Source organism: Choristoneura fumiferana, chromosome 25 (genome assembly GCF_025370935.1).
Source record: "Choristoneura fumiferana chromosome 25, NRCan_CFum_1, whole genome shotgun sequence".
Lineage (NCBI taxonomy): Eukaryota > Metazoa > Arthropoda > Insecta > Lepidoptera > Tortricidae > Choristoneura > Choristoneura fumiferana.
In genome coordinates this window covers 2,706,564-2,732,389 of record NC_133496.1, presented here as the reverse complement: position 1 = coordinate 2,732,389, position 25,826 = coordinate 2,706,564, and the positions used below count along the sequence as shown (strand labels likewise).

The window sequence follows — 25,826 nt, the reverse complement described above, 5'->3', positions numbered from 1 at the left end:
GACCTCTTTGTTGGTTATAATTGTTGTAGTTGTTACTAAAGCAATCGGTTGCTTTGTGGCCTCTTTTGCCACACTTAAAGCAGGCCATGAATGTCACCTCAGGCATTGTTTCTTTGCCGCTATTTTTAAGTTCGGCATCTAATAGTCGGGCTTTTACAAAGTCTTGACTTAATTCTTTGTCTACGCTCATAGTCTCTAGAGTAGTAATAACTGTTTCATATGAATCTGGTAAAGTAAGTAATAAATGAGCTACCTTGTCACTTTCGTCCAGCTTACAGCCCGCAGCTTCCATCTCGCTAAGGATCGAGTCAAATTTTAAGAAATGATCTTGTAAGTTACCCGTACATTTTAATGATAGTAGTTTCTTCTTGAGGTGTAACTTATTAAATACGCTTTTCCGTTCAAATATTTCTTCTAACTTTGAAATCATTTCTTTGCTCGTTTCGGCCTTTTTAATAATGTCCAGATATTTGTCGGATACATATTGTACGATCGTGGATTTTGCTTTCGCATCTTGAAGTAGAAATTTTTCCTTATCTTTTGGAGGATCATCCTTTAAAATTGTTGCAATGCCTTTTTCTTCTAATAATATTTTAATTCTAAATTTCCAATTTGAAAAATTTTGCTTTTCGTCAAGTTGGGGCATTACCATGGAAGCCATTCTTTTGTTTTACCGTTTCAATTTTTATCAATTTATTTTACCTGAAAATTACAAAATACTCCGACTATTTTTTCTGAGCCATTTTTCCGACCGATTATCGCATTGTTATTTCATTTTAAACCCATAACCTTTTAATATTAGAAATAATCTTGCGAATAAAAGATCAGCACAACTTTGACATGACTTTTATATATAACGTTTCCTTGACATAGAACAGAAAAAGACAAACCATAGACAAACATAAATCGAAACAAACCTATTAGCACAATAAAATAATCTAACAATATCGTATGTTTTAAACTAAATATATATGGCCTTAGGTATGTACAGTTTTGAAAAAATTCGACATTATATTTTGCCGTCCCGCTGACGCTAATATTATTTAATACGCTGAGTAAGAGAGACGTACGATACGAACTTCGATTTTTGCTCTTCGTACAGGGCCAGAGGTAACACTAGTAAATGTTGAAGAGTTAAATTATTAGAAATTCCGCATTCACGCCGCAGTCTCATTACAGAGCAATGCAAATACAAATCATTCTGTTTTGAACGTCATCCAGTACAGTGCGTTAATAAAAATTGGAAGAGCAAGGAAGGCCTTATCGCTTAAGTGATATTTTTCTAGAAACTAAATCAAAATAAAAAGAGTTAATTAATCATCAATCTCTTTAGTTTTTTTAGATTTTAATAACAATAAAATAAACATGTAAGTACAGCCTATTGTAAAGCTAGTAAATTATTGATACTGCTAATATGCGCACTAAAATATTTATCTAGTTACTTATGCACTACGATTCTTACACTCAACATAATATTTGTTCTCCAAGAGCACGACAGTAAAAAGTTTCATAGTTTTAGTAACAATACCTCTAATAGTTGATGCCAGACTGAAAATAAATATAACGGTGGGATCTTCAGGAACAATGTGAAAATTCAAACATTTGGCTCTGATATGAAAGTGGTGACGGAGAAAGAGATAAAATATTCAATATTACAGACTATAATTTTAAATAGAGGATTTACAAAAAACTTGGAAAGGCTCCTAACAAACTTATTCCTCAAAGACCGACAAATTATGACGATTTTTTAATTATTTCGAATGGGAACCAGTCAGAAGAAAACTATTTGTGAAGAAAATCAAAATTTTAGAGCCCGTTTTAGAAGGTTGTTGTACTTAAGAGACAAAGTAACATCAATAATTCAAGTGGCATTGTCAGATCAAACGTCAGTATTTTCCAAAATGTGGAAACAGTTGTTCGCTCCTCATGGGACAGAAGAGGTATACCTGACGAAGACATATACTATGATATCATAATAAATTTACACAACAATCATTTTGATACGTCAAAAAATGGCGTGACAGTAAAATAAAGAGCAGGAATCTACCAATCGGTATAGCCGAGAAGGTGATCATTGAAACTAAACCTGGGCCAATCTGTTACTGTGGAATTATCCGCTCACAAAACTGTAGTGTTAATTGAAATTACTTACGCAGCAGTTTTGACTGGAAGCATTATTGGTGACTATCAGAATTTGTACGGTAAATACCATTTTTATGCGCCAGCTGTAATAGATATCATGAGAGCAGCAAACTTAACAAACGAGTTTTTACAAAAGAGTTACTTGAGATACGATGCTTTACCTCGCCAAGTTGGACATGGTCGACGGGAGGGGAAGAAAAGTGTACATTGGAAGGTTCCCTGTGCCAGTGCCTAGTAAAAAATAAACTCAAGTGGTAAACATCACAAAACCCCTACTGACCGAATCGAAAAAGTTTCGCTTCAGAAACCAGTTAAAGTGCGTCACAGAACACCCTTAACAAAGGGTTCCATGGTTGAAATAAAGTTGAATTATTACTACAACGATTGCTAAACTACTAATGCCCATGTTCAAAAGTAGGTCAAGCGAGGAAGCTATACCTCCTTCAATATTCACTTAATCTAAGCACAATATATCTATTCTGTGACAATACTGGGACACAATTAACGATTTGTTACATAATTACTTATTGTCAGGCAGTAATTAATTATCATAATTTATTAATATAATTTTAAAGAAAATTTAAACTTTATTTTTTATAAATGTATGTCTCATTTAGGTCTTGTTGGATAAAGGTGTAGGATGAACATCTAGGGCATGATAATCTAAAATAAATTATTGTCAATTTTTGCATTGCGTACAAAGGGAATATTTTGATACACAACGTACAATATACAATAATTAACATAGAATTGCTCACGGGCGTAAATGTTAAATCAGACATGCTTTTTAGTCTTATTAAGTGAAATGTAAATTTCTTTTGAGATAATAAATTTCTTTAACCCGAAATGCTAATCCTGAGCCTGACCCATTTCGTACGTTTTGCAAATCGTGACATTCATCGGGAAAATGAAAATATATAAAAAAGGTTAGGATTTTTAAAAAATTGCATATTATTAGGTATGTAATTGCATGTTATTATGTCTGCCATAGGTAAACAGAAGGAATTATTTTGCGTCATTTCCGTACCCAAAGCTGGTTCCGTCTCATATTTAAGTTCTTGTGGCACGATAATGACCTAAAAAATACTTATTTAAGTCATCATCATCATCCCAGCCTATTTACGTCCCACTGCTGGGCACAGGCCTCCTCTCAGAACAAGTGGGCTTGGGCCATAGTTCCCACGCGGGCCCAGTGCGGATTGGAAACTTCACACGCACCATTGAATTGCTTTGCAGGTTAGTGCAGGTTTCCTCACTATGTTTTCCTTCACCGCAAAGCTCGTGGTAAATATCAAATGTAATTCCGCACATATGGATTTGGAAAAAACAGCAGGTACTCACTGAAAGTATGATATTCCATCTGATTTGTTCCGTTTTCGCGAGTGATTTTTGCACTTCGTAAAAACACACGTTGGCATCGTTACGCTTGCACTGACAACAACGTACTGAGAATAACAAAAAAGTAAAACCGACTCCAAAAAAATAAAAAAATAACAAAAAATGGAACCGACTACAAAACCCTTGAAAATATTTTTCTAGGTAAGTAGGTACGTACTAGCTCGAAGTCGGTGACTCAGCACGAGCCAGCAGGAGTGGGACAATTCACAATAGTCGTCCACCTCACCTACATACTATGGGTTTCAATCCCTCCTGCTGGGTCGTGCGAGTCACCGACTTCGAGCTAGTACGTACCTACTTACCTAGAAAATATTTTCAAGGGTTTTGTAGTCGGTTCCATTTTTTGTTATTTTTTATTTTTTGGAGTCGGTTTTACTTTTTGTTAAAATTTTTCTTAATTTCTCAGTTTTTAGTGATTCGTAGCCAAAGAACATCTCATAACGATTCCATTAAGCCCAAACACGACTTAGTTACGTTGTTTTATAACAGAGTTCCGTTGCCTACCTTCAGGCTTCAGCATCAGATCAGTTCGAAAGAATCATTAACTTAAAGCTTCTTCTTAGTCGCTTATCTAGGTAAGTATATTAATCATGATAATTTAAATTTAACCCGTGAAATACTTGTTATTGATAGTAGTAGTTCCGTTGGTCAAATCTGGTCTTCATCATCAGTTCCACTTCACCAAATTATGATTTGCAAGAGCAAATGCACGAGTTACTGCTAAATATATCCAAATTACCATAGGTGTCCCTAAAATATTTGAAGAGTTCCCTCGATTTCCTTAAGATCCGATCATCAGATCCTAATTTGCTGCTTATGGGACCTAATTGAAAGCATTCCTAGACGAACTCAAAAAAAAATTTCAAATCGGTTCATAAATGACGGAGTTCTGAGGTAACAAAAATTAAAAAAAAAAAAATACAACCGAATTGATAACCTCCTTTTTTTTGAAGTCGGTTAAAAAAGAAGGCCACGCACGGACGCACGCCACGTTTTCCAAAGTGGCGCTAATTTCATTTGGCTCGGACATATTCGGGCGCGCGACTGTGAATCTACATCTAATTCATTAATTCATCAAAGCCTATTATTGGTCTAGATAACTTTAAACTTTTTTGCTCACAATTGTAATATCGATTGAATCGATAAAATTGAACCGGTTTTACGCGCAAGGCTTTCAAACCTACGCCTCCCTAGTCAAAAACTGTCATTCCGAATGTCAATACGTCAACGTCAAAATTCATGTGTCAAAATGAAACTGCGTCAAAAGTTCGAAGGTTTCTGCAATCGGTGCCGGAATTTTGCTTAATTTATTTCATCAAATTCAACAAAACTACTTTAAATTCAATCCGTGTCGCATACTTCAAAAAAGCAACGAGTTCAATGTTAGTTCCCCTTCACAGTTTGAGTGTCTCTGCCTTTTATTTTAATCCCTCCACGATTTACCATTTCACGTTTAGATTTTAATTAATTTTGCGATTAATTATATCATCTGTTTCGATGTGCACTTCAGTTACTAACTACCTTTAATCCTGTTAAAGTTTTTAGTGTTATTTAATACAGTTTTTTCTGTTTGAATTGCGTAAAATGCATGAAGGATTTTTGATCTGCGTGTGTTTATACACGGCCGTGTAAGTTTATTTTTAATATATTTTTTTAATATAAGGTTCTTGCCCAACAGCCATGGTGACCAATGCGATTGCCGAATATTTATAACGCGCTCAACAGGTATGTTTCAGTTGTTTTAATGAATACCTAGACTTTAGCTTATCATAAACACAAAGAATGACGAAATATCCGTCATCAAAGTAATTAAATTCATTGTGCGTGATTTCGATTATGCAAGAAGATGACTTACATTTTATAAAGAATTTAGAAGTGACTTTCACTCATAATATTATGTATTACATAATATTATGCATTATACATAATATTATATAAATATTGCAATGGCGTAATTGGCCGAATGCCTATAAACAGAGCCATTACTATTTGTAATTACAATCTATACTTAATTGTTTTGTTACTAGTTTCTATCACCTTTTAACATTGGGTGCTTGGCCAAAATTACCAAAAAAAATCATGAGTTGCATGTTGGGTTAATATTTATATTCCTGTAAGTCTATTAATGTTTGTGGTAATAAACAAACTAGGTACTTCAACAACATTAAACATTTTTAGAATAATTTTATATTTTATATACTTTCATAATTACTTCTTACTCCTTCTAAGTAAAGTATTAGCATACTTGGGTCATAAAGAAGACTTCAATATATTTAAGAAAGAAATAAAGAAAATACATTCATTTAATGTTAACATAAAACATCACAATCACAAAACAAAAGAATAACATAAGACATATGTATACATATGTGACGCTAAATAGGTCCCCACTCAGCAAAATAAAATAGCAAACTAAATTACAAAAACTATGTCAATAAAATTAAACCCCCACCAACAAGTTGAAAAAAAAACAAGTAGAATATTGTTCCAATCCAAAGCACACCATGCCAGACGATTTAAACAACAAACATAACTGCATCTTCATTGTCCTTTGAAATATATAATTCATATATATTATGTTTCTGTCCTTTTCGTACCTAATTGCATATCAAATTGATCTTTCTAATTTTTTGTTTAAATAAGTATGATTGATCCTTGATGATATTATAGACGGACATATATTGAATCGTAAAGTATCTTGTCATAGTAAAAGTTAGTGATAGAACTAATTCATATTTTTTTTAATTACTGAAGGTTATTTTCTTAGGTACCAGTTCCATACACTTTCGGTTCTATTGCAAATAATTATTGTGTCTATGCATTATTTTGCAGCTTGAAAAAAAAATTACGCTCCGGTAGTCAATTCTAAATTAATAATTTGTTTTAATATCGGTTCATACTTATGTATATCTACGTCTGGTTACAGTTTGTCAGTTTGTTTGTACATCTATCCAGTAGTCAAACCGCAATACGTCTAGCGTTACGTGCGGCTTGCCGTAACATTATGTTGAGTGGGGCCCACTTTATACTAATAATAATAATAGCCTTTATTAACAATCTAGTAAATACATAATTTTATTTTGGATCTTCAGACATCGATAAAGATTGTTTTGCTTTAGCATAGGCCTCCCCCAAATTTTTCCATAGGTTCCGATCATGAAAGTTTATTCTCCACATTGTCCCTGCAGCTGCCTTTAAATCATCATCCCATCTCCGAAACGGCCACCCCTCTTCCTTTTTTTTTCACTCCACTTTATACTATTCAATGTTAATTTTGTTTATTATTTCCATCTAATGTATTTTTATGTGTATCGAATACGTGTAAATAAATATTTATCTCTCTCTCTCTCATATCATAGTAAAAGAGGACAAGTAAGTTCACTACGAACAAAAGTACATCGCGCGGCTTAAATGTGTGCGCGCCGGTTGGCGCCGGTACGCACGCACCCGCCGCACGCACACACTGATAATTTAATGAGGATTAAGTTTTCTTTAGTCAAGGCTGCGCTGCCGTCGGCGCCGTAAGTTTCGGTTTTAGCTCGCTCGTCTTGCGCTAGCTTCGCGAGATGATCAATCACTTTTTACGTTCGCGTACTCGTACTTAGATATTTTTTATATTAGGTATAGTTGTAAATTAGTAGAATATAAGTGTAGTGTGATAGTTTCGTGCAAGGAAGGACACATATCTAATCGGTCTGGTTTCTCTAGACACAGACATTAAACAATTTTAAGTTAACTTTCGTACTAAAATTATTTGCTGGTAGGTAATTAATCTAAAATAGACGGCCCTAAATATAAATCTAACTCCTATATTAACAGAGCCTGTAAAGCCCATAATACTAATTTCAGTCAAGTAGATGTATTTCATTTATCCTTAGTTAAGTTCAAAAGTGGCATTCTGTCCCTTTTGGATTAATAGCATTAATTTTACAATTTTGCAGTTCCATCTTTAAATAGTTAATTTAATTTTGTTCAATTAACTGCTAACCGTATTTGTGTTTCGCCAACAAACCTGTTTTCAGTTTTGTTTCCTGTTTATTTACTTTCACTTCAATGAATCAGTAAGTGGTGGCAGCTTTATTGGTTTATGTAAATTGTAATTTGTTAATTTTAAGAACCCTGTACTGTTTGTGCCCAAATAAACATTGAAACAACCCTAAGCGTCCGCGCCGAAGTAGGCAGTTAAGTCTCCTATAGGGTCGGAGTGGACTTAATTGTCCTCTTTTACTATGCTCATATGGTCGGTGATGGATGACTATTAAGCATGGTCCGCAGGGCGCTGGTACTGGGCGGCGTGCTGACGGCGGGGCTGCTGGCGCTGCACGTGGCGCTGGTGCCGCTGGTGTTCCGCTACTCGAAGACCTTTAGACGCAGCCTCATCTTCGCCAACTTTGGTATGCCAGCAACAGACTAAACAATAAATTTATTGGTATATAATAAATAAATATCACGGGACACTTGACACCAATTCAGCGGCGGCCTTAGGGGGTGGCGAACAGGGCAATGCCCGGGGCCTCGCTCTTGCAGGGGCCTCGCGCAACAATCCAAGCAAATTTAAAAAATATAGATTTTTAGGGTTCCGGAGCCAAAATGGCAAAAACGGAACCCTTATAGTTTCGCCATGTCTGTCTGTCCGTCCGTCCGTGGCTTTGCTCAGGGACTAGCAATGCTATAAAGCTGTAATTTAGCACGGATATATAATGTAAACTATGCCGACAAAATGGAACAATAAAAAATTCAAAAAAATTTTTTTTAGGGTACCTCCCATAGACGTAAAGTGGGGGTGTTTTTTTTTTTCTCATCCAACCCTATAGTGTGAGGTATCGATTGATAGGTCTTTTAAAACCATTAGGGGTATGCTAAGACAATTTTTCGATTTAGTGATTTGTTTGCGAAATATTCAACTTTAAAGTGCAAATTTTCATTAAAATCGAGCATCCCCCCCCTTTAAAATCTAAATCGGTGGGTCGAAAAATTTGAAAAAATTCAGGATGGTTGTAAGTATATTAAACTTTCAAGGAAAACTATAAAGGCTAAGTTGAGAATTATTAGTAGTTTATGAGTAAATAGCACCCTAAGGTATAAAATATACCTAAACTTGGAAGATTCCGTATAGAATACGAAATCCTTAGAAAAATATTACTTATTTTAAAAGGGGAGGCCTTTGCACAGCAGTGGGACACTATATAGGCTTTTAAAAAAAATATGTATATGTATATCCTCCACCTTTATTATTTTCAGTACAATGGCCCCTCTACACAAACTTCGAGGACCCTGCCGCCTCAGGCATAGAGGGGGCCAGAAACCTGAGCATTGAATACCAATCTAAAGTTGACAACTGTCCTATTAAAATTGGTGAGTATTTTGAACAACTTGTACTTTAAATTTTTGTATGTATGTATGTAAACTCTTTATTGTACAAAAGAAAATAAAAACTTTGATATACTTGTTACTGTACGTCAACGTCATAAACAAGTGATCATTTCTGTACCTTGTCGCTATCAGTCGTTACACAATTTTGTATGGGTTTTCAAACATGACGTTAAAGTGACAAGGTACAAAAGTGATCACTTATTTATGACGTTGACTGTACAAAGGCGGAGGCAACGGATAAACAAACATAGTCATACGTCCAAGACCCGAGAACAAACATTCATATTATTCATACAAATATCTATCATAGTCACTATTATGTATGACGCTATTTTCAAAATCATATTGTAGTATAAGTTGGTTCCCTTTTAATAATAATAAGTAATCGTCAACTTCAGGAATATGGCACATTCTTCCGAAGACAGCGTACGAAAGACTGAAAGGGCATTTTAATGGCACCGACAAGGAACAACTCAACAGGATCCTGGACGAAGAACTGGCCAACTCCAGGACACCTATCATGCTGTATTGCCACGGTCAGTATCTTCATCATCTTTCATCATCATATCATAAAAGCCACGTTGGACATAGGCCTCAAATTCAAATTCAAATTTAAATATTTTTATTTTTAGGGTTCCAGAGCCAAATGGCAAAAACGGAACCCTTACAGTTTCGCCATGTCTGTCTGTCTGTCTGTCCGTCCGTCCGCGGCTTTGCTCAGGGACTATCAATGCTAGAAAGCTGTAATTTAGCACGGATATATATATAAACTATGCCGACAAAATGGTACAATCAAAAATATTTTTTTTGGGGTACGTCCCATAGACGTAAAGTGGGGGTGATTTTTTTTTCTCATCCAACCCTATAGTGTGGGGTATCGTTGGATAGGTCTTTTAAAACCATTAGGGGTTTGCTGAGACGATTTTTCGATTCATTGATTAGTTTGCGAAATATTCAACTTTAAAGTGCAAATTTTCATTAAAATCGAGCGTCCTCCTCTAAAATCTAAACCGGTGGGTGGAAATTTAAAAAAAAAATCAGGTTGGTAGTAAGTAAGTATATCAAACTTTCAAGGAAAACTATAACGGCTAAGTTTGCTTGAGAATTATTAGTAGTTTATGAGTAAATAGCATCCTAAGGTATAAAATATACCTAAACTTGGAAGATTCCGTATCAAATACGAAATCCTTAGAAAAATATTACTTATTTTTTTCGTAATGGCTACGGAACCATATTTTGAGCGTGCCCGACACGCTCTTGGCCGGTTTTAATTTTAAAGACGCTCGGGCGCACGCGTCCTAAAGTCCGGTGCGAAAGCACCTACGATAAAATCTATTCCAGTGAATTGTCCGTCTCACCTCTAACTTATCTCATTTACACGTTAATGTCTCGCTCACACAAAGTAACTGCGTGATAATATTTTCCAGGTAATTCTAACTCCAGAGCGGCGTCACATAGGATACAGCTCTACAAGTTTTTCCAGAAAATGGAGTTTCATACAATAGCCTTCGATTATAGAGGTAATTATGAATATAATATTAGTCTCGTTGAGTTTCTTGCCGGATTCTTCTCAGTCTCGGTCTTACTTTTCTGGTTTTTCTGTGCATCTATATTTCAGTTTGTATTTTCAATTTAGGTTTTACGGGATGACCGTAAAAGTAACAAAATACAAAAAGATTCCAAAAAACCAATCTTAGTGACAGAGTTTCTTAAAAAAACTGCTTTGATATATGCGACTTAATATGCTTAGAAGATAGTCTATAAAATAATGAGCTTGTAACTATGCCAAAAATTTATATTCGATGAATTGTAACCACAGAAAACATGTAGATACTCGCGGTTTTAAAGAGTGGTCCATGGGAAATGTCAAGGTTCAAAATTAAGTTTAACTCCTCAACTTGTTTGGTTGACAGGCTATGGTGACTCGACGAACGTACATCCGAGTGAGGACGGGGTCGTTGAAGACTCGCTCATGGTGTACGAGTGGCTACAGACCACCATAGACAAGGGGCCAGAGAAACCGAGCCTCTTCGTGTGGGGGCATTCGTTAGGTAAACCCTTGTAATCAGAGGTAGGGAAGGGTGAGCTTATCTCATTCCATTACTGTCATGTGTAGATGTTAATATGGACACACCCTGAAAATAAATATTAAAACTTAACCAACGAAAAGTTGGGCAGCTCCCGGCTTCGTCACTTCAAAGTTCAATATCTCAAAAACGGCTAAACCGATTTTGATATAACTTGTCTAAGAACCATCGCTAGAAAACCAGCTTTCAATTTAAAAAACGCATTCTGAGCGGTCCACCCGTTTAATACCTGCTGCAGACACGAATTTCTCCTATACACCTCATATCTCAGCTTCGCGTACTCAGCTTTTCGTGTTTGTATCGTTGTCCAGCGGTGGTGTAGCGATATAGCACGCGGCACGGAATGCCGAGGACCTGGGTTCGATTCCCAGCGCTGGTCTTATTTTGCTGGTTTTTCTGTGCCTCATATTTCAGTTTGTATTTTCGATATAGGTTTTACAGGATGACTGTAAATTAACAAAAATTTGGAATTGAAATTAAAAATACAAAAAGATTCCAAAAAAACAATCTTAATTTGATTGCTTGATAACGATATGTCTTGTCTGGGTGAGCGGTTAGTCCGATGGAGTGCCGAAAAGTTTCTCGATGAGGGCTACGGCATAGATGTCGACACAAAACAAGCTGAGATATGAGGTGCATAGGAGAAATTCGTGTCTGTATCGTTGTCAAGAGGACCTGGGTTCGATTCCAGCGCTGGTCTTATTTTTCTGGTTTTTCTGTGCATCTTTATTTCAGTTTGTATTTTCGATACTTCTTAACCGTTTTTCAGGCCCCGATCTTGAAAAAAAGTGTGAAATTTAATTTATTTCTTTGACTATTTTCAGGCACAGGCATATCTTCCCATCTCTTAGGCAATCTAGACACCTTATCCTCGCGTCTGCTGGAGAGGCCTGCCCTCCCGATGCCAAACGGACTGATACTAGAAGCCCCCTTCAACAACTTGGCTGATGAAGTTGCTCACCATCCTTTATCTAAGGTAAAGTCCTAAGCTTGGAATGCGGTATTTTAAAACTCCTGAATTTGCCATATCCTGTATATTATTTTATATAGCTAGTCCGTAAGTAATCAATCACTACTTAACTGTTTTTGTTACTAACACGATATGGATCTCGCATCAGATTTTTTTTATTATTATAAGATATGCAGGCAATGTTTAGAGAAGAGAAAAAGTAATTCTTTGCCATTTTAGAGCAAGAGCCCACGACAGCCAAATTTTCGTTATAGTATAAATACTAAACTTTGCTAATTTATTCTGTCAGGAGTCTATTCAAAAATACCATACCATAAGGGTGTCTGGGATTGCAACCCTACAAAGTGTCTGGCAATGAAGGAAGTGATTTCGAATATTCCGAACAAAATATCGCACGTCTATTGCGACAACGACTTAAATGATGATGACTGAAATGATATAAATGATAATGCTCGATTTTAATGAAAATTTGATCCTTAAAGTTGAATATTTTGCAAACAACTTACTGAATCGAAAAATCATTTTAGCAACCCCCTAATGGTTTAATTTAAAAGACCTATGCAACGATCCCCCACTCTATAGGGTTAGTCGAGAAAAAAAATCACCCTCACTTTGGCCACTTTGCGTCTATGGGAGGCACCCTAAAATTTTTTTTTAGTTTTTTTTTATATTACCACTGTCGGCGTGATTGATATGTATATTCATGCCCAATTACAGCTTTCTAGTATTAACGGTCTCTGAGTTTAGCCGCGGACAGACAGACAGACGGACAGACATGGTGAAACTATAAGGGTTCCTAGTTGACTACGGAACCCTAAAAACCGCATTCAATCAGTCCCTCCGTTTAAGACCTACGATGCCACAGACAGACACACATTGCGGTCAAACTTATAACACCCCTCTTTTCGCGTCGAGGGTTAAAAAAATCAGCTTTTGTAGAAAGAAAGAAAATATACAAGTTTCACAACACAAAATACAACAATATTTTTAAAAACAAATAGACAGCACGAAGTATGTGTCATTGCGGTTGTGAATCGAACACTGGCTCATCAACTCATCATAATGCTGAAGCGTTTATACTATAACGGAGGTCTGGGTGTCGTGGGCTCTTGGTCTATTTGTTACCAGCTTGTTTCACTTCCAGCTGGTGACCTGGCTGCCGTACTACGAGCTGGCATTCGTGTCTCAGTTCGTGTCCCGCGCCGAGCACTGCTTCCGCTCGGACGCGCACCTGGCGCGCGCGCCGCGTCTGCCCGTCGCCATATTGCACGCACGGGATGACGTCATCGTGCCGCACGCCGTCGGCGCCAAGGTGACACACACATACACACGCAAACCATGCGCACGTGTTGTTTAAAAATAAATATAAATATCACGGGACAATTCACACCAATTGACCTAGTCCCAAAGTAAGCTTAGCAAAGCTTGTGTTATGGGTACTAAGCAACGGATAAATATAATTATATAGATAGATACATACTTAAATACATAGTAAACACCCAAGACCCGAGAACAAACATTCGTATTTTTCATACAAATATCTGCCCCGACACGGGAATCGAACCCGGGACCTCAAGCTTCGTAGTCAGGTTCTCTAACCACTAGGCCATCTGGTCGTCTAACGTTGTTTCGTGATACACATGCCTGTAAAACAGATCAGTAGCTTGCATGTTAGTTAATGGCATGTAGAAGTAACCGGCACACAATGAATACATTTGCAAGTTAAACTTGCATGCAATGAGGGCTATCGCGTATGAATTCGCCGCTAGAGGCGCTAGTGTAGCGTGAGGTCTCCGAAATGTCAAATCTCATAGTTTTTGGGTGAGCTACGCGGGTTTATTTATAATTAAATATTTTGCATTACGTGATATTAATCATGACAATTATGCGTTGCGGGGCAATGAATGTCTGTATTTTGAGACAGTTTTGTCTTTCGGAAACTTTTTTTTCCTTTTTTCCGAACAAAATGGGACTACGCAACACTGTGGTTGCTCGATATTTTATGGTACGGTTTTAAGGTGTATTAAATATGATTTTTATCTAAACTTTGTTTTCACGCCCGTAATAACAGACTTTGAAAGCCACACTTAAAAACCTCACGCAACAGTGGCGCCATCTAGAAAGACAAAAAACGATAGCCCTCATTGGCGTCTCTCTTTTCGCTACTGGCATGCCTGTAGCAGTCGCATGCGTTCACTCATGCTGGTTTCGCAGCCCCCCGCGTCCCCTCCCTTATTGCATGCTAGTAAATCAAATTGCTTGCGATCTACTTGCTTGCCAGATACCAATTAGTGTATACACAATACAATAGCTGGCACGTACAAGGAGCTAGGTGTGCCAGCTAAAGGCGTGTGTATTCCCGGCTTAACTCAGAAGACACAGTGTTGCAATTTATTACAAAAAAAATGCAACCATATGATGAGCCATAAAAGAATTACCTTAAAACTGTTTTAACTCCTAACTTTTCAGTATTCAGTATTTATTTATTGCAACACCTTTTACAAAAAAATATAAAAAATGATGCCCTGTTGGGCGCGGCAATTTTAAAATTAATTACATGAATTAACTTATACATAACATATTATGCTATTTTAACCTCATGTATTTTTTAGGAAGAGGTTTAAGGAACACTTATAAATTAACTTTTATAATTAAGGTATCTAAATAAACTACTTATACATTTATCTAGAAATAACACAAACTTAGAACTTTGTGGTATCACAGAATGAATAGATAATAGGACAAGTAATACCTAGTGTAATGAGATCACCTTAATGACAATAATAATAACAGTATAACTATTTTTCTTTATTCTTCTAAATATTCATTTATACTGTAGTAACATTAGGAGATTTGTACCCCGTAAAATCATAATTTTAACACAATACAAGTAATATGCAGAGGCAGTAGTTCGACTTCATACTAGCGCCCGAATCGACGCACGCACACAGCCAAGCGTCATTTACACGGCCGCTAACCAATCTTCGCGAGATAAAACTACGCAGTGCCACGCCGCGCGCCGCGCATACCGGTCGCTGGTCGAGTGCTGCGCCGCGCCGCCCGCTCTATTCGCCCCCTACTGTCTCTTCATAAGAATGAGAATTATTTATGTGACAAAAATCAACAAGTCGTTTCGAACTTGCCGCAATAGACGCATTTTTTTTCTATTACCAGCTTATAATTTAGAAATTAATAAAATAAAATAAATAAATATCATGGGACACTTGACACCAATTGACCTAGTCCCAAACTAAGCAAAGCTTGTACTATGGATACTAGGCAACGGATAAACATACTTATATAGATAAATACATACTTAAATACATATTAAACATCCAAGAACCGAGAACAAACATTCGTATTATTCATACAAATATCTGCACCGGCCGGGATTCGAACCCGGGACCTGAAGCTTCGTAATAAATAAATAATCATAAAATTAACATATGTTTTATTCCTACACCTAAAGCTACACACACACACAATAAAAATCTACACAAGTCTGTTTTACTTTTTATAGACGCCAACCCTAGCGCTCCGCCCAGCCGTAGGTATAAATTTCAAGATTACGGCAGAGTCAATCTACTGCCTATTATGTACTTGTATTGTGCTTTTAATTAGTAACTCAGGAGACGTTGCCATGGCAACAATCAACTCAAAAGTTGATTGAACCTTGTAGGAAATACTTGGCCAGTTCCAATGCTGGTTAAATGGTTATGTATAGTCAACGAAACTGAATCACATACCGGATACCTTTTCATAATCAATTTCACTATAATTATGATTGGTTTTTTGGAGTCTTTTTGTATTTTTTATTTTAACTCCAAATTTATTACTTTTACGGGTATCCCGTGAACCATATCGAAAATACAAACTGAGACACGGATGCACAGAAAAACCAGAAAAAGAGACCAGCACTGGGAATCGAACCCAGGTCCTCAGCATTCCGTGCTGCGTGCTATAACCCCTACACCACTGCTGGACAGGAATCTAGACACGAAATTTTCCTATGCATACATATCTCAGGTTGCTTATTTCTACTTTGCTACTTAAGCAGCAGCACTAGCGACATCTATGTGGCGTCGACAGACGGTACACTCTTTGTGAACCAACCGCTCACCCAGACAAGAGATGTCGCTACTAAGCAATCAAATTATTCTTCACTATAATTATATTATGATTCACTATAATTTCCTTGACAAATGTATGGGATGCTACCAGTTGTTAGACAACTAGGTGTTGTTGGGAGTCTAACAACTGGTAGCATGGTGTACGGTTGTGTCACTCTGAAGATGAGCTCTGGTTGAGTTCGAAACGCGTCAGTGTAGTGTGGTGGTGGTGATAGATGGGTTTGTGTGATTTGTGTGTGTTCTTACAGTGTGGAGGTGGAGGAACTGCATGAACACGCATATTTTGCATAAGCTTAGCTATCGTAAGGTCGCGGGTGAGCAAGGATTTTTTTTTTTATTATGGTATAGGGGGCAAACGAGCAGGCGGACCGCCTGGTGGTAAGCGATTTTAGTTCATTGATATGGACCTCCGCAAAGTAACGCCTGATTCAATAAATTGTATGGGATGTGTTCTTGTTTGCAGTTGTATGAGTCCATCCGGCAGTCCCGGGCGGCGGGCGGCGCGCCCGTCGTGTTCCACTCGTACGAGAAGAGCGAGAGCCTCGGACACAAGTGGATCTGCAACGCTAAGGACTTGCCCCAAGTCATTGGGTAACAACACGGCATAGATTGAATATATCTCTTTTTAGTTTTAGTTCTTTTTTACCCCCGACGCAAGAAGAGGGGTGTTATAAGTTTCACCGCCATGTGTGTCTGTGTGTCTGTCTGTGGCACCGTAGCTCTTGAACGGGTGAACCGATTTGGATACCATATGGTAGGACCTTGTGCAAAGTCCGCCCGGATTGCTACCACCATCTTGCTCGCTTGCCGTGAAGCAGCAGTGCTTGCACTGTTGTGTTTCGGCGTGGAGAGTAAGACAGCCGGTGAAATTACTGGCACTTGAGGTGTCCCATCTTAGGCCTCTAGGTTGGCAACGCATCTGCAATCCCCTGGTGTTGCAGGTGTCTATGGGCGGTGATGATCTCTTACCACCAGGAGACCCACTTGCTCGTTTGTCATCCAGTCGAATAAAAAAAAATATTTTCTATAGATGGTTCTTAGACATTGAACTTTAAAGTGACAATGTCGGGGGTTTTTCTTTTGCAAATTTAACAAAAAATATATTGACATATAGCAGATAAAGTTCCGCGTGACGTCACACCTACGTACACTTTTTTACTAATGAGTGACATCGGGGGCTCCTGAACTTTTTCGCGCTTCATGTTTGTCATTTTAGGTTTGACAAAAGATAAAATACGTTCCACTATTTTCTGATAATCGAACTGACAAACTAAATATATATATTTTTTAACCAGGGAACTATCAGATTGAGCATAGTAAAGCATTTATAATATTAGTAAGACAGCTGCCGGAGCTGGTGGAGAGCCTTGGGGGAGGCCTATGTCCAGCAGTGCACGTCTTTCGGCTGGCATTGTGATGATGATGAAGACGGCTGCGCGTCCACGGAAAGAAAGAAAGAAAAATTTATTTGATTTCATCACCGTTCAGTAATGAGGCTAAAATACTAAGGGGCTGTTTCACCACCCATTGATTAATTTTATTTGACGGATATATGATGCCGTCTCCGTCTATTCGACCAAAACAAACAGAGACGTCATCACATTTATCCATCAAATACATTTACCCCCTTATTCATAAACGACAATCAAACCTATTTTAGTTAAAATGCCGCTAAAATTCGTTTGTCCTTATCTGTCACTTCGACATTTGTATTTGTTAGAAAGGGACAAAGCATTTGTTAGTTAACATAGGCTTGTTAAGTTTTATGAATAAGGGGGTTAGTCTATGGATGGTGTAACAGGGGGTAAGAATGTTATTTTTTTTTTACAGACAATTCGTGAATACTCACCGTACGAAGACTCCTACGAAATAGATCTACGAAGTTGATCAAAAATAATTTTAATATTTATTACTATATTTAATTTCGAAATAATTAAAAAAAATAGCACATTTCTTAACTTTCATTCGAGTACGATTGAACTAGTAGTTTGCTAACGTCGTTCGGAAATCGAAACAGAAGTTCGGTTTTCTCTTTTCTTATTGAATGTTCATGAAATCGAAGAGAACCGACGAGTCCTGAGTGACATTAACATGATGGTTGTACTGTAGTATTTTGTTAGGTACACTAAAATAGGGAATATTACGCAAAACTGCGCAGGGGGAGACACTAGCACAAACCGTAAACAAACCGCCGTGACAACGTCACTTCTCTTTATAGTTTGTCGCCTTTACATATATATTAGTAACAAATGTAAAACAGACTCCAAAAAAAAAAATGCAACCGACTACAAAACCCTAGAAAATATTTTTCTAGGTAAGTACCTACTAGCTCGAAGTCGGTGCCACAGCACGAGCCAGCAGGAATGGAACAATAGTCGTCTACCTCACCTACGTACCTACTATGGGTTTCAATACATCCTGATGGGACGTGCTGAGTCACCGACTTCGAGCTAGTAGGTACCAAGAAAAATATTTTCAAGGGTTTTGTAGCCCGTTCCATTTTTTGTTATTTTTTTGAGTTGGTTTTACTTACTTTTTTGTAAAAAATACAAACATTGGAACATAGAACCTCCTCCTTTTTGAAGTCGGTTAAAAATAACATGATAATGAAATCGATAGTAACGATAAAGTTATACTTCCAAATTTTTTATTGAAATAATAATGATATTATGGCATCGTACGGCCATTTAAAAAACATATTGACGACCGGATGGCTAAGTGGTTAGAGAACCTGACTACGAAGTTTGAGGTCCTGGGTTCGAATCCCGGCCGGGGCAGATATTTGTGTGAATAACACGAATGTTTGTTCTCGGGTCTTGGATGTTTAATATGTATTTATCTATATAAGTATGTTTATCCGTTGCCTAGTATCCATAGTACAAGCTTTGCTTAGTTTGGGACTAGGTCATTTGGTGTCAAATGTCCCACGATATTTATTTATTTATAATTAAGACATTCAAAAAACTGTTTACGGTTTGTGCTAGTGCTAGCAGAACATTGCAGTAATATTTCATATTGAAAGAAATTGCTACTTTCTTTGAAACTGCTTTAACGTAAATTGCTTGTACAGTCGAGTTCATAAACTTGTGAGCAAAAATTTGATCAAAAATATCTAAACACGCTTCTACGCCGTTAATAATAGTCGTGTTTAGATATTTTTCATCAAATTTTTGCTCACAAGTTTATGAGCTGGCTGTATGTGTATGGCAACATTTAAAAAAAAAAAACATGTTTTCTTTTCGCACATTTTGGTCGATTTGTCGCTACTGGATCTAGATGCAGGGGGGTTATCGTTTATTGTGGCGTTCTAAGGGGGAGTTGATCAAGAGCGGACATCGTCGAATTCTGCACGTCTCATCACTACACTTTAGTAAAGAAACGGATCAGTCTCGGAATGCAGCAGTGACTAAGGGAAGAAAAGGAAGGGGTGTGCAGTGCACCTAAATCTATGTAAAACTGAGTTTGTCGGGTGTCTCAAGGGCGGATCCTGGGGGAGGGGTCACCCCCCCCTGGCCATGCCAGATGATGGTGAAATATGTAAACCAATATTGTCTTTTAATTAACACCTCTTGTACCATATTTGAAGCGAAATAAAGTTATTTGTATTTGGGCCTTGGGATGAGTCAAGCAAGGACAACAGTAGATATTTTTCTAAACGTATTTATTTCAATAAAATCAATATAAATATATTGATGCGTGAAAAGAAGAGATGTTGCTTTGTGATTTGTTATTTTACAATAAATAAGTTTCAATGTTTTATTTGAGAGAAAATAACTAGAATTTGACCATGTATGGGTACTACGAAATTCTGAAATCGAAGTTCGTATTGTATCGTCCCTCTCACTCTCGTATTAAATAATATAAGCGTCAAAAAATACAAAAAGATTCCAAAAAACCAATCTTAATTTGATTGCTTAGTAACGATATCTCTTGTCCGGGTGAGCGGTTAGTTCCAATGGAGTGCCGCAAAAGTTTCTCGATGAGGGCTACGGCATAGATGTCGCTAGCGTCACTGCTTAAGTGGCTAAATAAGAAACAAACAAGCTGAGATATGAGGTGCATAGGGGAAATTCGTGTCGGTACCGTTGACCATCAGTGGTGTAGCGGTATAGCACGCGGTACGGAATACCGAGGACCTGGGTTCGATTCCCAGTGATGGTCTTATTTTTCTGGTTTTTCTGTGCATCTATATTTCAGTTTGTATTTTCAATATAAGCGTCAGCGGGATGGTAAGATACAAAGTTCGAATTTTGCACTTCGTAGTGAGGGCCTGGGTCCTCCCTTGTGATATCTTGCATATTACTCGTCTAGTTTGTGAATTTTTACATTTTGACCTTTACAATGACTGTTAGCGATTGTGTATTGAGATAACTAATACAATTTTCTTGTAAAATTATTATACAACTAATTGATTGAATCAGGCGTTACTTTGCGGAGGTCCATATCAATGAACTAAAATAATTTCCTTGCTCACCCGCGACCTTACGATAGCTAAGCTTATGCAAAATATGCGTGTTCAGGCAGTTCCTCCACCTCCACACTGTAAGAACACACACAAATCACACAAACCCATCTAACAACTGACAACTGGTAGCGTGGTGTACGGTTGTGTCACTCTGAAAATGAGCTCTGGTTGAGTTCGAAACGCGTCAGTGTAGTGTGGTGGTGGTGATAGATGGGTTTGTGTGTTTTTGTGTGTTCTTACAGTGTGGAGGAGGAGGAACTGCATGAACACGCATATTTTGCATAAGCTTTGCTATCGTAAGGTCGCGGGTGAGCAAGGAAATTATTTTAGTTCATTATTATACAACTGGTTGTAAGGAAAATGATTATGCTTTTTTTAACCCTTTGAACGCCGCGGTCGGCAAAACGCGACAGCTGAAAATCGTGCCATAGGTACCATGTCGGCATTTTGTGACGCCTGTGGAACGATTTTCAGAATATTTTTTTTGTCGTGTGTGGCGACCGTAGCGTCCAAAGGGTATACTGCTCTGTCTATCAGAGAACAATTTTACTAGTGTCTAAACTAAGGTCAAGGCGAAGAGATAAATTAGGGCATGAGAGAGAAAAGGAGCAAGATACTAATAATAATTACGTAATAAAGATGAAGTATATCTCGTCTCGTTGGCTTTGCTGGATTGTACTGTTCGGAAAAAATATAGAAAACGATTAAGGCATATTAGGCTAAGCTCTGCGCAGGGGGCGACACTAGCGCAAATCGCCATGACAACGTCAGTTCTCTTTACTATTTTGTTTAACTATAGAAATCATGACATATTTATTAGTAACAAAATAATATGATATTTACACCGATAGTACCTAACGATAGAGCTATATTTCCAAAAAAAAATTATATTATGGCATTCTACAGACATTTAAGATACTCAAAAAACTGTTTACGGTTTGTGCTAGTGCTGCACTCTGAGGGCAGAAAATTGAAGTAATATTTCCTATTATGAGAGAGAGGTAATGGTGGATGAACAATGACAGCGCGAAGAAAAAATGGAATAACCTCCTTAGTCCTCGCGTACTTTATAAAGGATCAATTAACACTAAGAGTAACGGCCGAATGTGCTTTATAAAGTGCAAATTGTTCATTGAGTAAAGTATTCTAAGAAATTTGAATTAATGTCCAAAATAACGAAGCAGGTCAACCACGTCTAGGTCTTAAACGCTAAGTTTGTTAAAAAATGTCGGGACTCAGGAGGATAAAAAATATAATAGTACTCTATAGTAATCTAATTAATTTATTTTTATTTATTATACTTGAATAAGGAATATATATACTCATGGTGTTGGGAGGATTGGTTGAAAAAATACTCTGCTTTGTGGCCAGCAGTGGGCATTGCTTTTGATCGCACGAAGCCTTAGTACAATACAATACAATACAAATATTCTTTGTACAGTCAGTTCATAAACTTGTTTTTTTTTTTTTTCAGATGATCACGTCTATATTTTTAACGGCGTAGAAACGTGTTCAGATATTTTTTTTAAATGTTTTCTCACAAGTTTATGAATTCGACTGTACCTAGTACGTATTAATTTATTTGTAATTTACTGAGGTCAATTCAATAAATTATTTTTATAATTCATGCTGTTATTATTTAACGAAGTACAGTCAACTAAAAAGATATTGATAGGTAGATACAGCCTAAGTTACAAAAATATGAAAATGAAATGAAAATATTTTAATGCATTGTTTAGTGTTTACAATATAAAGTCAAGGTTGGGACTTCTTTTATAATGCCATAAAGCCCTTATAAATATTTTAGTAACTTTGGCCGTATCTATATTTGTAGTTGACTGTATCTGGTGTAATGCTATTAATTAGGATTCCGTACCTCAATAGAAAACCACGCAACCTTAGGATCAGTTTGTTGTCCGTCCGTCTGTTCAGACCCCTTTGCTCAGGACCGCGTAGAGATATCATGCTAAAAATTGAAGCAGTGAAAAAATCAAACTTACGCATTCAGAAGATCCATCATCCCAGCCTATTTACGTCCCATTGTTGGGCACAGGCCTCCTCTCGGAGTGAGAGGGCTTGGGCCATAGTTCCCACGCGGGCCCAATGCGGATTTGGAACTTCACACACACCATTAAATTGCCTCGAAGGTTTGTGCAGGTTTCCTCCAGGCGCGGTCACAGAGGACATGACCCCCCCCCCCTCAAAATCGTACACGTCAAAAATCTTCTAAAAATATACAAAAAAAAAGTACTTAATAAAAGTGCTGCTTGAAAATTAGCATTCATTACAAAGATACACCAGATCGTGCATGACCAGATTTTAATTTCAGGTGGCGACCGCGCCTGGTTTCCTCACGTTGTTTTCCCTCACCGTACTCAGAAGATTAAGTCATTGAAAAATATGTTTCCACGCAAATTGCCGTAATTTTATTGTGCCTAAATTTTGTCATACCTGCTGGAACCCTCGGTGCGCGGGTCTGAATCGCACTTAGCCGGTGTTTATACAGTACAGTTCCTGCATCAGAATTAAAAAACAAGGGTAATAATGACTTGTAAGTGATGTTTTCAATTCAACATAATTAAATGATATTGTAAGTATTGCGACCTTCGGCTAGCAAAAAAGCTTTTGTTTCCATTTTTTATTTGATTTTTATAAAAAATGCAATGTACAAAAAACGCCTGGACAAAAGGCAATAGCAACAAAGCGACGAAGTATACATTTGCTTGTAGCTTTAAGTGTTAAGGCATTTCGTCACTACTTTGAAAAAATCTCGTATCTAAAATCAATATGTCAACAAAATTGAACCTTGACATAATGTTCATAAAGTTCACTCAGAAAATTATCTATTATGAGGTACGAGTTTTTTTTTAAAGTAGTGACGATTTATTATATGGGCAATGTTGCCTGAAATAAATCGATGGTGGAAGTCTCAATTGACGTAAGGGACAAAATGCTACTTTTCAGGAGAGCGAAAAGAAGTTTTTGGTAATTTTCAAACCCTCACAGCATTGTTAATGTTTAACTTAGCAGGACGTTATAATTACGTAAAATCTTGAATTTTCTTGCTTTTCAACGTGAAACTATAGACATTTTCGTAAAAAGCTTAATAAGAAAAATAGCTGTCCCTTACGCCGTGACATACGGGTGTCATAGCCCTTACACCCATAAACCGTAAATACATAAATAATGTAGTAACCGATTTTTGGTCTTACAGGACATTTTATATTTTATTTGCTACATATTTGGACGTAAGTTCCTGTAGAAAAATTAAAAAAAATAGTGAATTAACTCAAAGAACCACTTTAATTATTTAAAATAACGCGCAAAAGCCATAATTTTGCACGTCCCCTTAAAAAATATGTAATTTATAACATTTTCTTTAAGTTAAAAGTTAAATAAAGCTCAAATAAATTTTATAACGTTTTAAACTTTCGTGATTCTCACTATAGTCAAAATACCACCAACGGGACTTATCACGCTAACACACACGAGTAATATTTACCTCGACGTTTCGGCAACATTGCAGTGGCCGTGGTCACGAGTGGACTGAAGTGTGGAGTGTCAAGTCTGCCTAGCAGCGCGAGTCCTTCGAACTACCCGCACTTGATCACTAATAGTACCAGCACTCGTATCACGAACTACCCGCAATTGGTGATTTTTATTTGTCACCCCATCACACCGACTCACAACACTCATCCCGACGTCGACACTTATTAATAACAGGATTACACGAAGATGAAAGCTTATATCCATCGTCCCGGTTGACATTTTTATGCTTTTTTATTTCAACTGCTTCACGTACCATTCTTGAGTAGAAATGACGTTCCGTGGACAGAATTTTGGGATTGTGAAGCTCAATCCAGTGGTTTGGTCCTGACTCCAACAAATGCTCGGCTATGGCTGACTTGTTTGTTTATAGCTGAGAGGGTCAAGGAGATATTGCAGCTGTTAAAAATCGTCAAGTAAATAAGTTTTTATCCCGGAAAATAGCATAGTTCCGGGGGGTAGCGATAAACGAACTGATGATGTTGTTGATGACGATGATGATGAAATGATTTTCGCTACCACCACTGGCGTACTAACTCTGCTTGCTTGCATTATTGCTTACATGCTTGCTTGCTTGCATGTTTGATTGCATGCTTGCTTGCACTATTTCTTGCACATTTAGGAGTATTCTTGCTTGATTTGTTGTTTGCATGCATGCTTGCCTTCTGGCTTCACGTTTGCTTGCATGCATGCTTGCACTATTTATGCTTCCTCTAACACACTGATTGCAGCTGTGAGGGAGTGGGACGCCAGCCCGCTTCATGAGCGCTGGAGGAGATACCATAGACCGGTCATCGCGGGATCGGGGTAACCCGCGATGTTCATCTAACCCAGGCCGATAAAATTGCATGTTTGTTGATTTGATTGACAAAATTACATGCTCACTTGCAAGCTTGCTTAGGTGGTTGCTTACATGCTTGCTTGCTTGCTTGCTTGCTTGCATGCTTTCTTGCACGCTTGCTTGCACTATTTCTTGCACATTGGGAGTATGCTTGCTTGAGTTGTTGTTTCAATCACTACAAGTTCTAAAAAACCATCTGTTTTGATGCCTCCTGCGCCCTAACATTAACAAGGTATTTTAATGAACTAAAAGAAGCAAGCAAGGTATTTTGCTTTAAGTGCCCCTTACACCCATAAAGTAACCTCAATTTTTAAAATGTCTGTTTGCTACTGCCCCTTACGACCGACAATTTACTCTAGCTCTTGCTTTTTATACCCCTTACGCCCATAAAAGTATTTATTATTTTATAAATTGCTGTTTTTTAATGTCCCTTACGACGTTCCGATTATACCATTTTTAACCCTCAACATACATAATTAATTATACAGGCCAATTATTATTATGTATGCATCATCATCTCGGCCTATATACGTCCCACTGCTGGGCACAGGCTTCCTTTATTGGGATCTGTCAGGACAGCTTAAAATAAACAAAGTAGCTAAGATAAATTTACCTCAACATCCTTGACTGAAATTCCATTACGGAAATGTTAGCTCGACGTCAAGCCATTAGGGGATCCATCAACTTAATCTTCTTTTTTTGTTTTGCTTTTGGCATCTTATAAAAAAAATACACAGCGTTGACAAAGAACAAACGTAGGCAATCAAATACGTCCTCCGTGTTTGACGTGTCTGACACGACTGACCGAATGTGCAATGCGCAAACGCTCGGCGCGTGGAAAGTAGGTAGACGCGTTAGTATTTTGATGTTAGGT

At 37.4% G+C, this 25,826-nt stretch overlaps 1 protein-coding gene and 1 long non-coding RNA gene across 3 annotated transcripts in view; both read left to right on the top strand.

The window, feature by feature from the left end:
* LOC141442109 (uncharacterized) overlaps positions 1-25,826 on the top strand; it is a 59,220-nt gene that overhangs the window by 24,891 nt on the left and 8,503 nt on the right. The window lies entirely within an intron of this gene.
* Positions 4,702-18,052, top strand: LOC141442105 (lysophosphatidylserine lipase ABHD12-like). Of its 2 annotated transcripts, XM_074107018.1 has the most exons (11): positions 4,702-4,922; positions 5,219-5,265; positions 7,816-7,934; positions 8,782-8,895; positions 9,312-9,449; positions 10,341-10,433; positions 10,827-10,964; positions 11,825-11,976; positions 13,115-13,282; positions 16,564-16,691; positions 17,931-18,052. In XM_074107018.1, exons 2-11 carry the CDS (start codon positions 5,231-5,233, stop codon positions 17,971-17,973), a joined length of 1,128 nt encoding a protein of 375 aa, XP_073963119.1. In that variant the 5' UTR covers positions 4,702-4,922; positions 5,219-5,230; the 3' UTR covers positions 17,974-18,052. The 2 variants fall into 2 exon arrangements, with proteins under 2 accessions (XP_073963119.1, XP_073963118.1); XM_074107017.1 differs by lacking the exon at positions 5,219-5,265 and having other exon boundaries at positions 4,702-5,168.

Excerpts from the sequence above, each read along its gene's own strand:
- LOC141442105 (XM_074107017.1), top strand. The coding sequence starts at position 5,125 with ATGCATGAAGGATTTTTGATCTGCGTGTGTTTATACACGGCCGT. Across the intron at positions 13,283-16,563 it reads CGCACGCCGTCGGCGCCAAG|TTGTATGAGTCCATCCGGCA; the intron begins GTGACACACACA and ends TCTTGTTTGCAG. Across the intron at positions 16,692-17,930 it reads GACTTGCCCCAAGTCATTGG|ACAATTCGTGAATACTCACC; the intron begins GTAACAACACGG and ends TTTTTTTTACAG.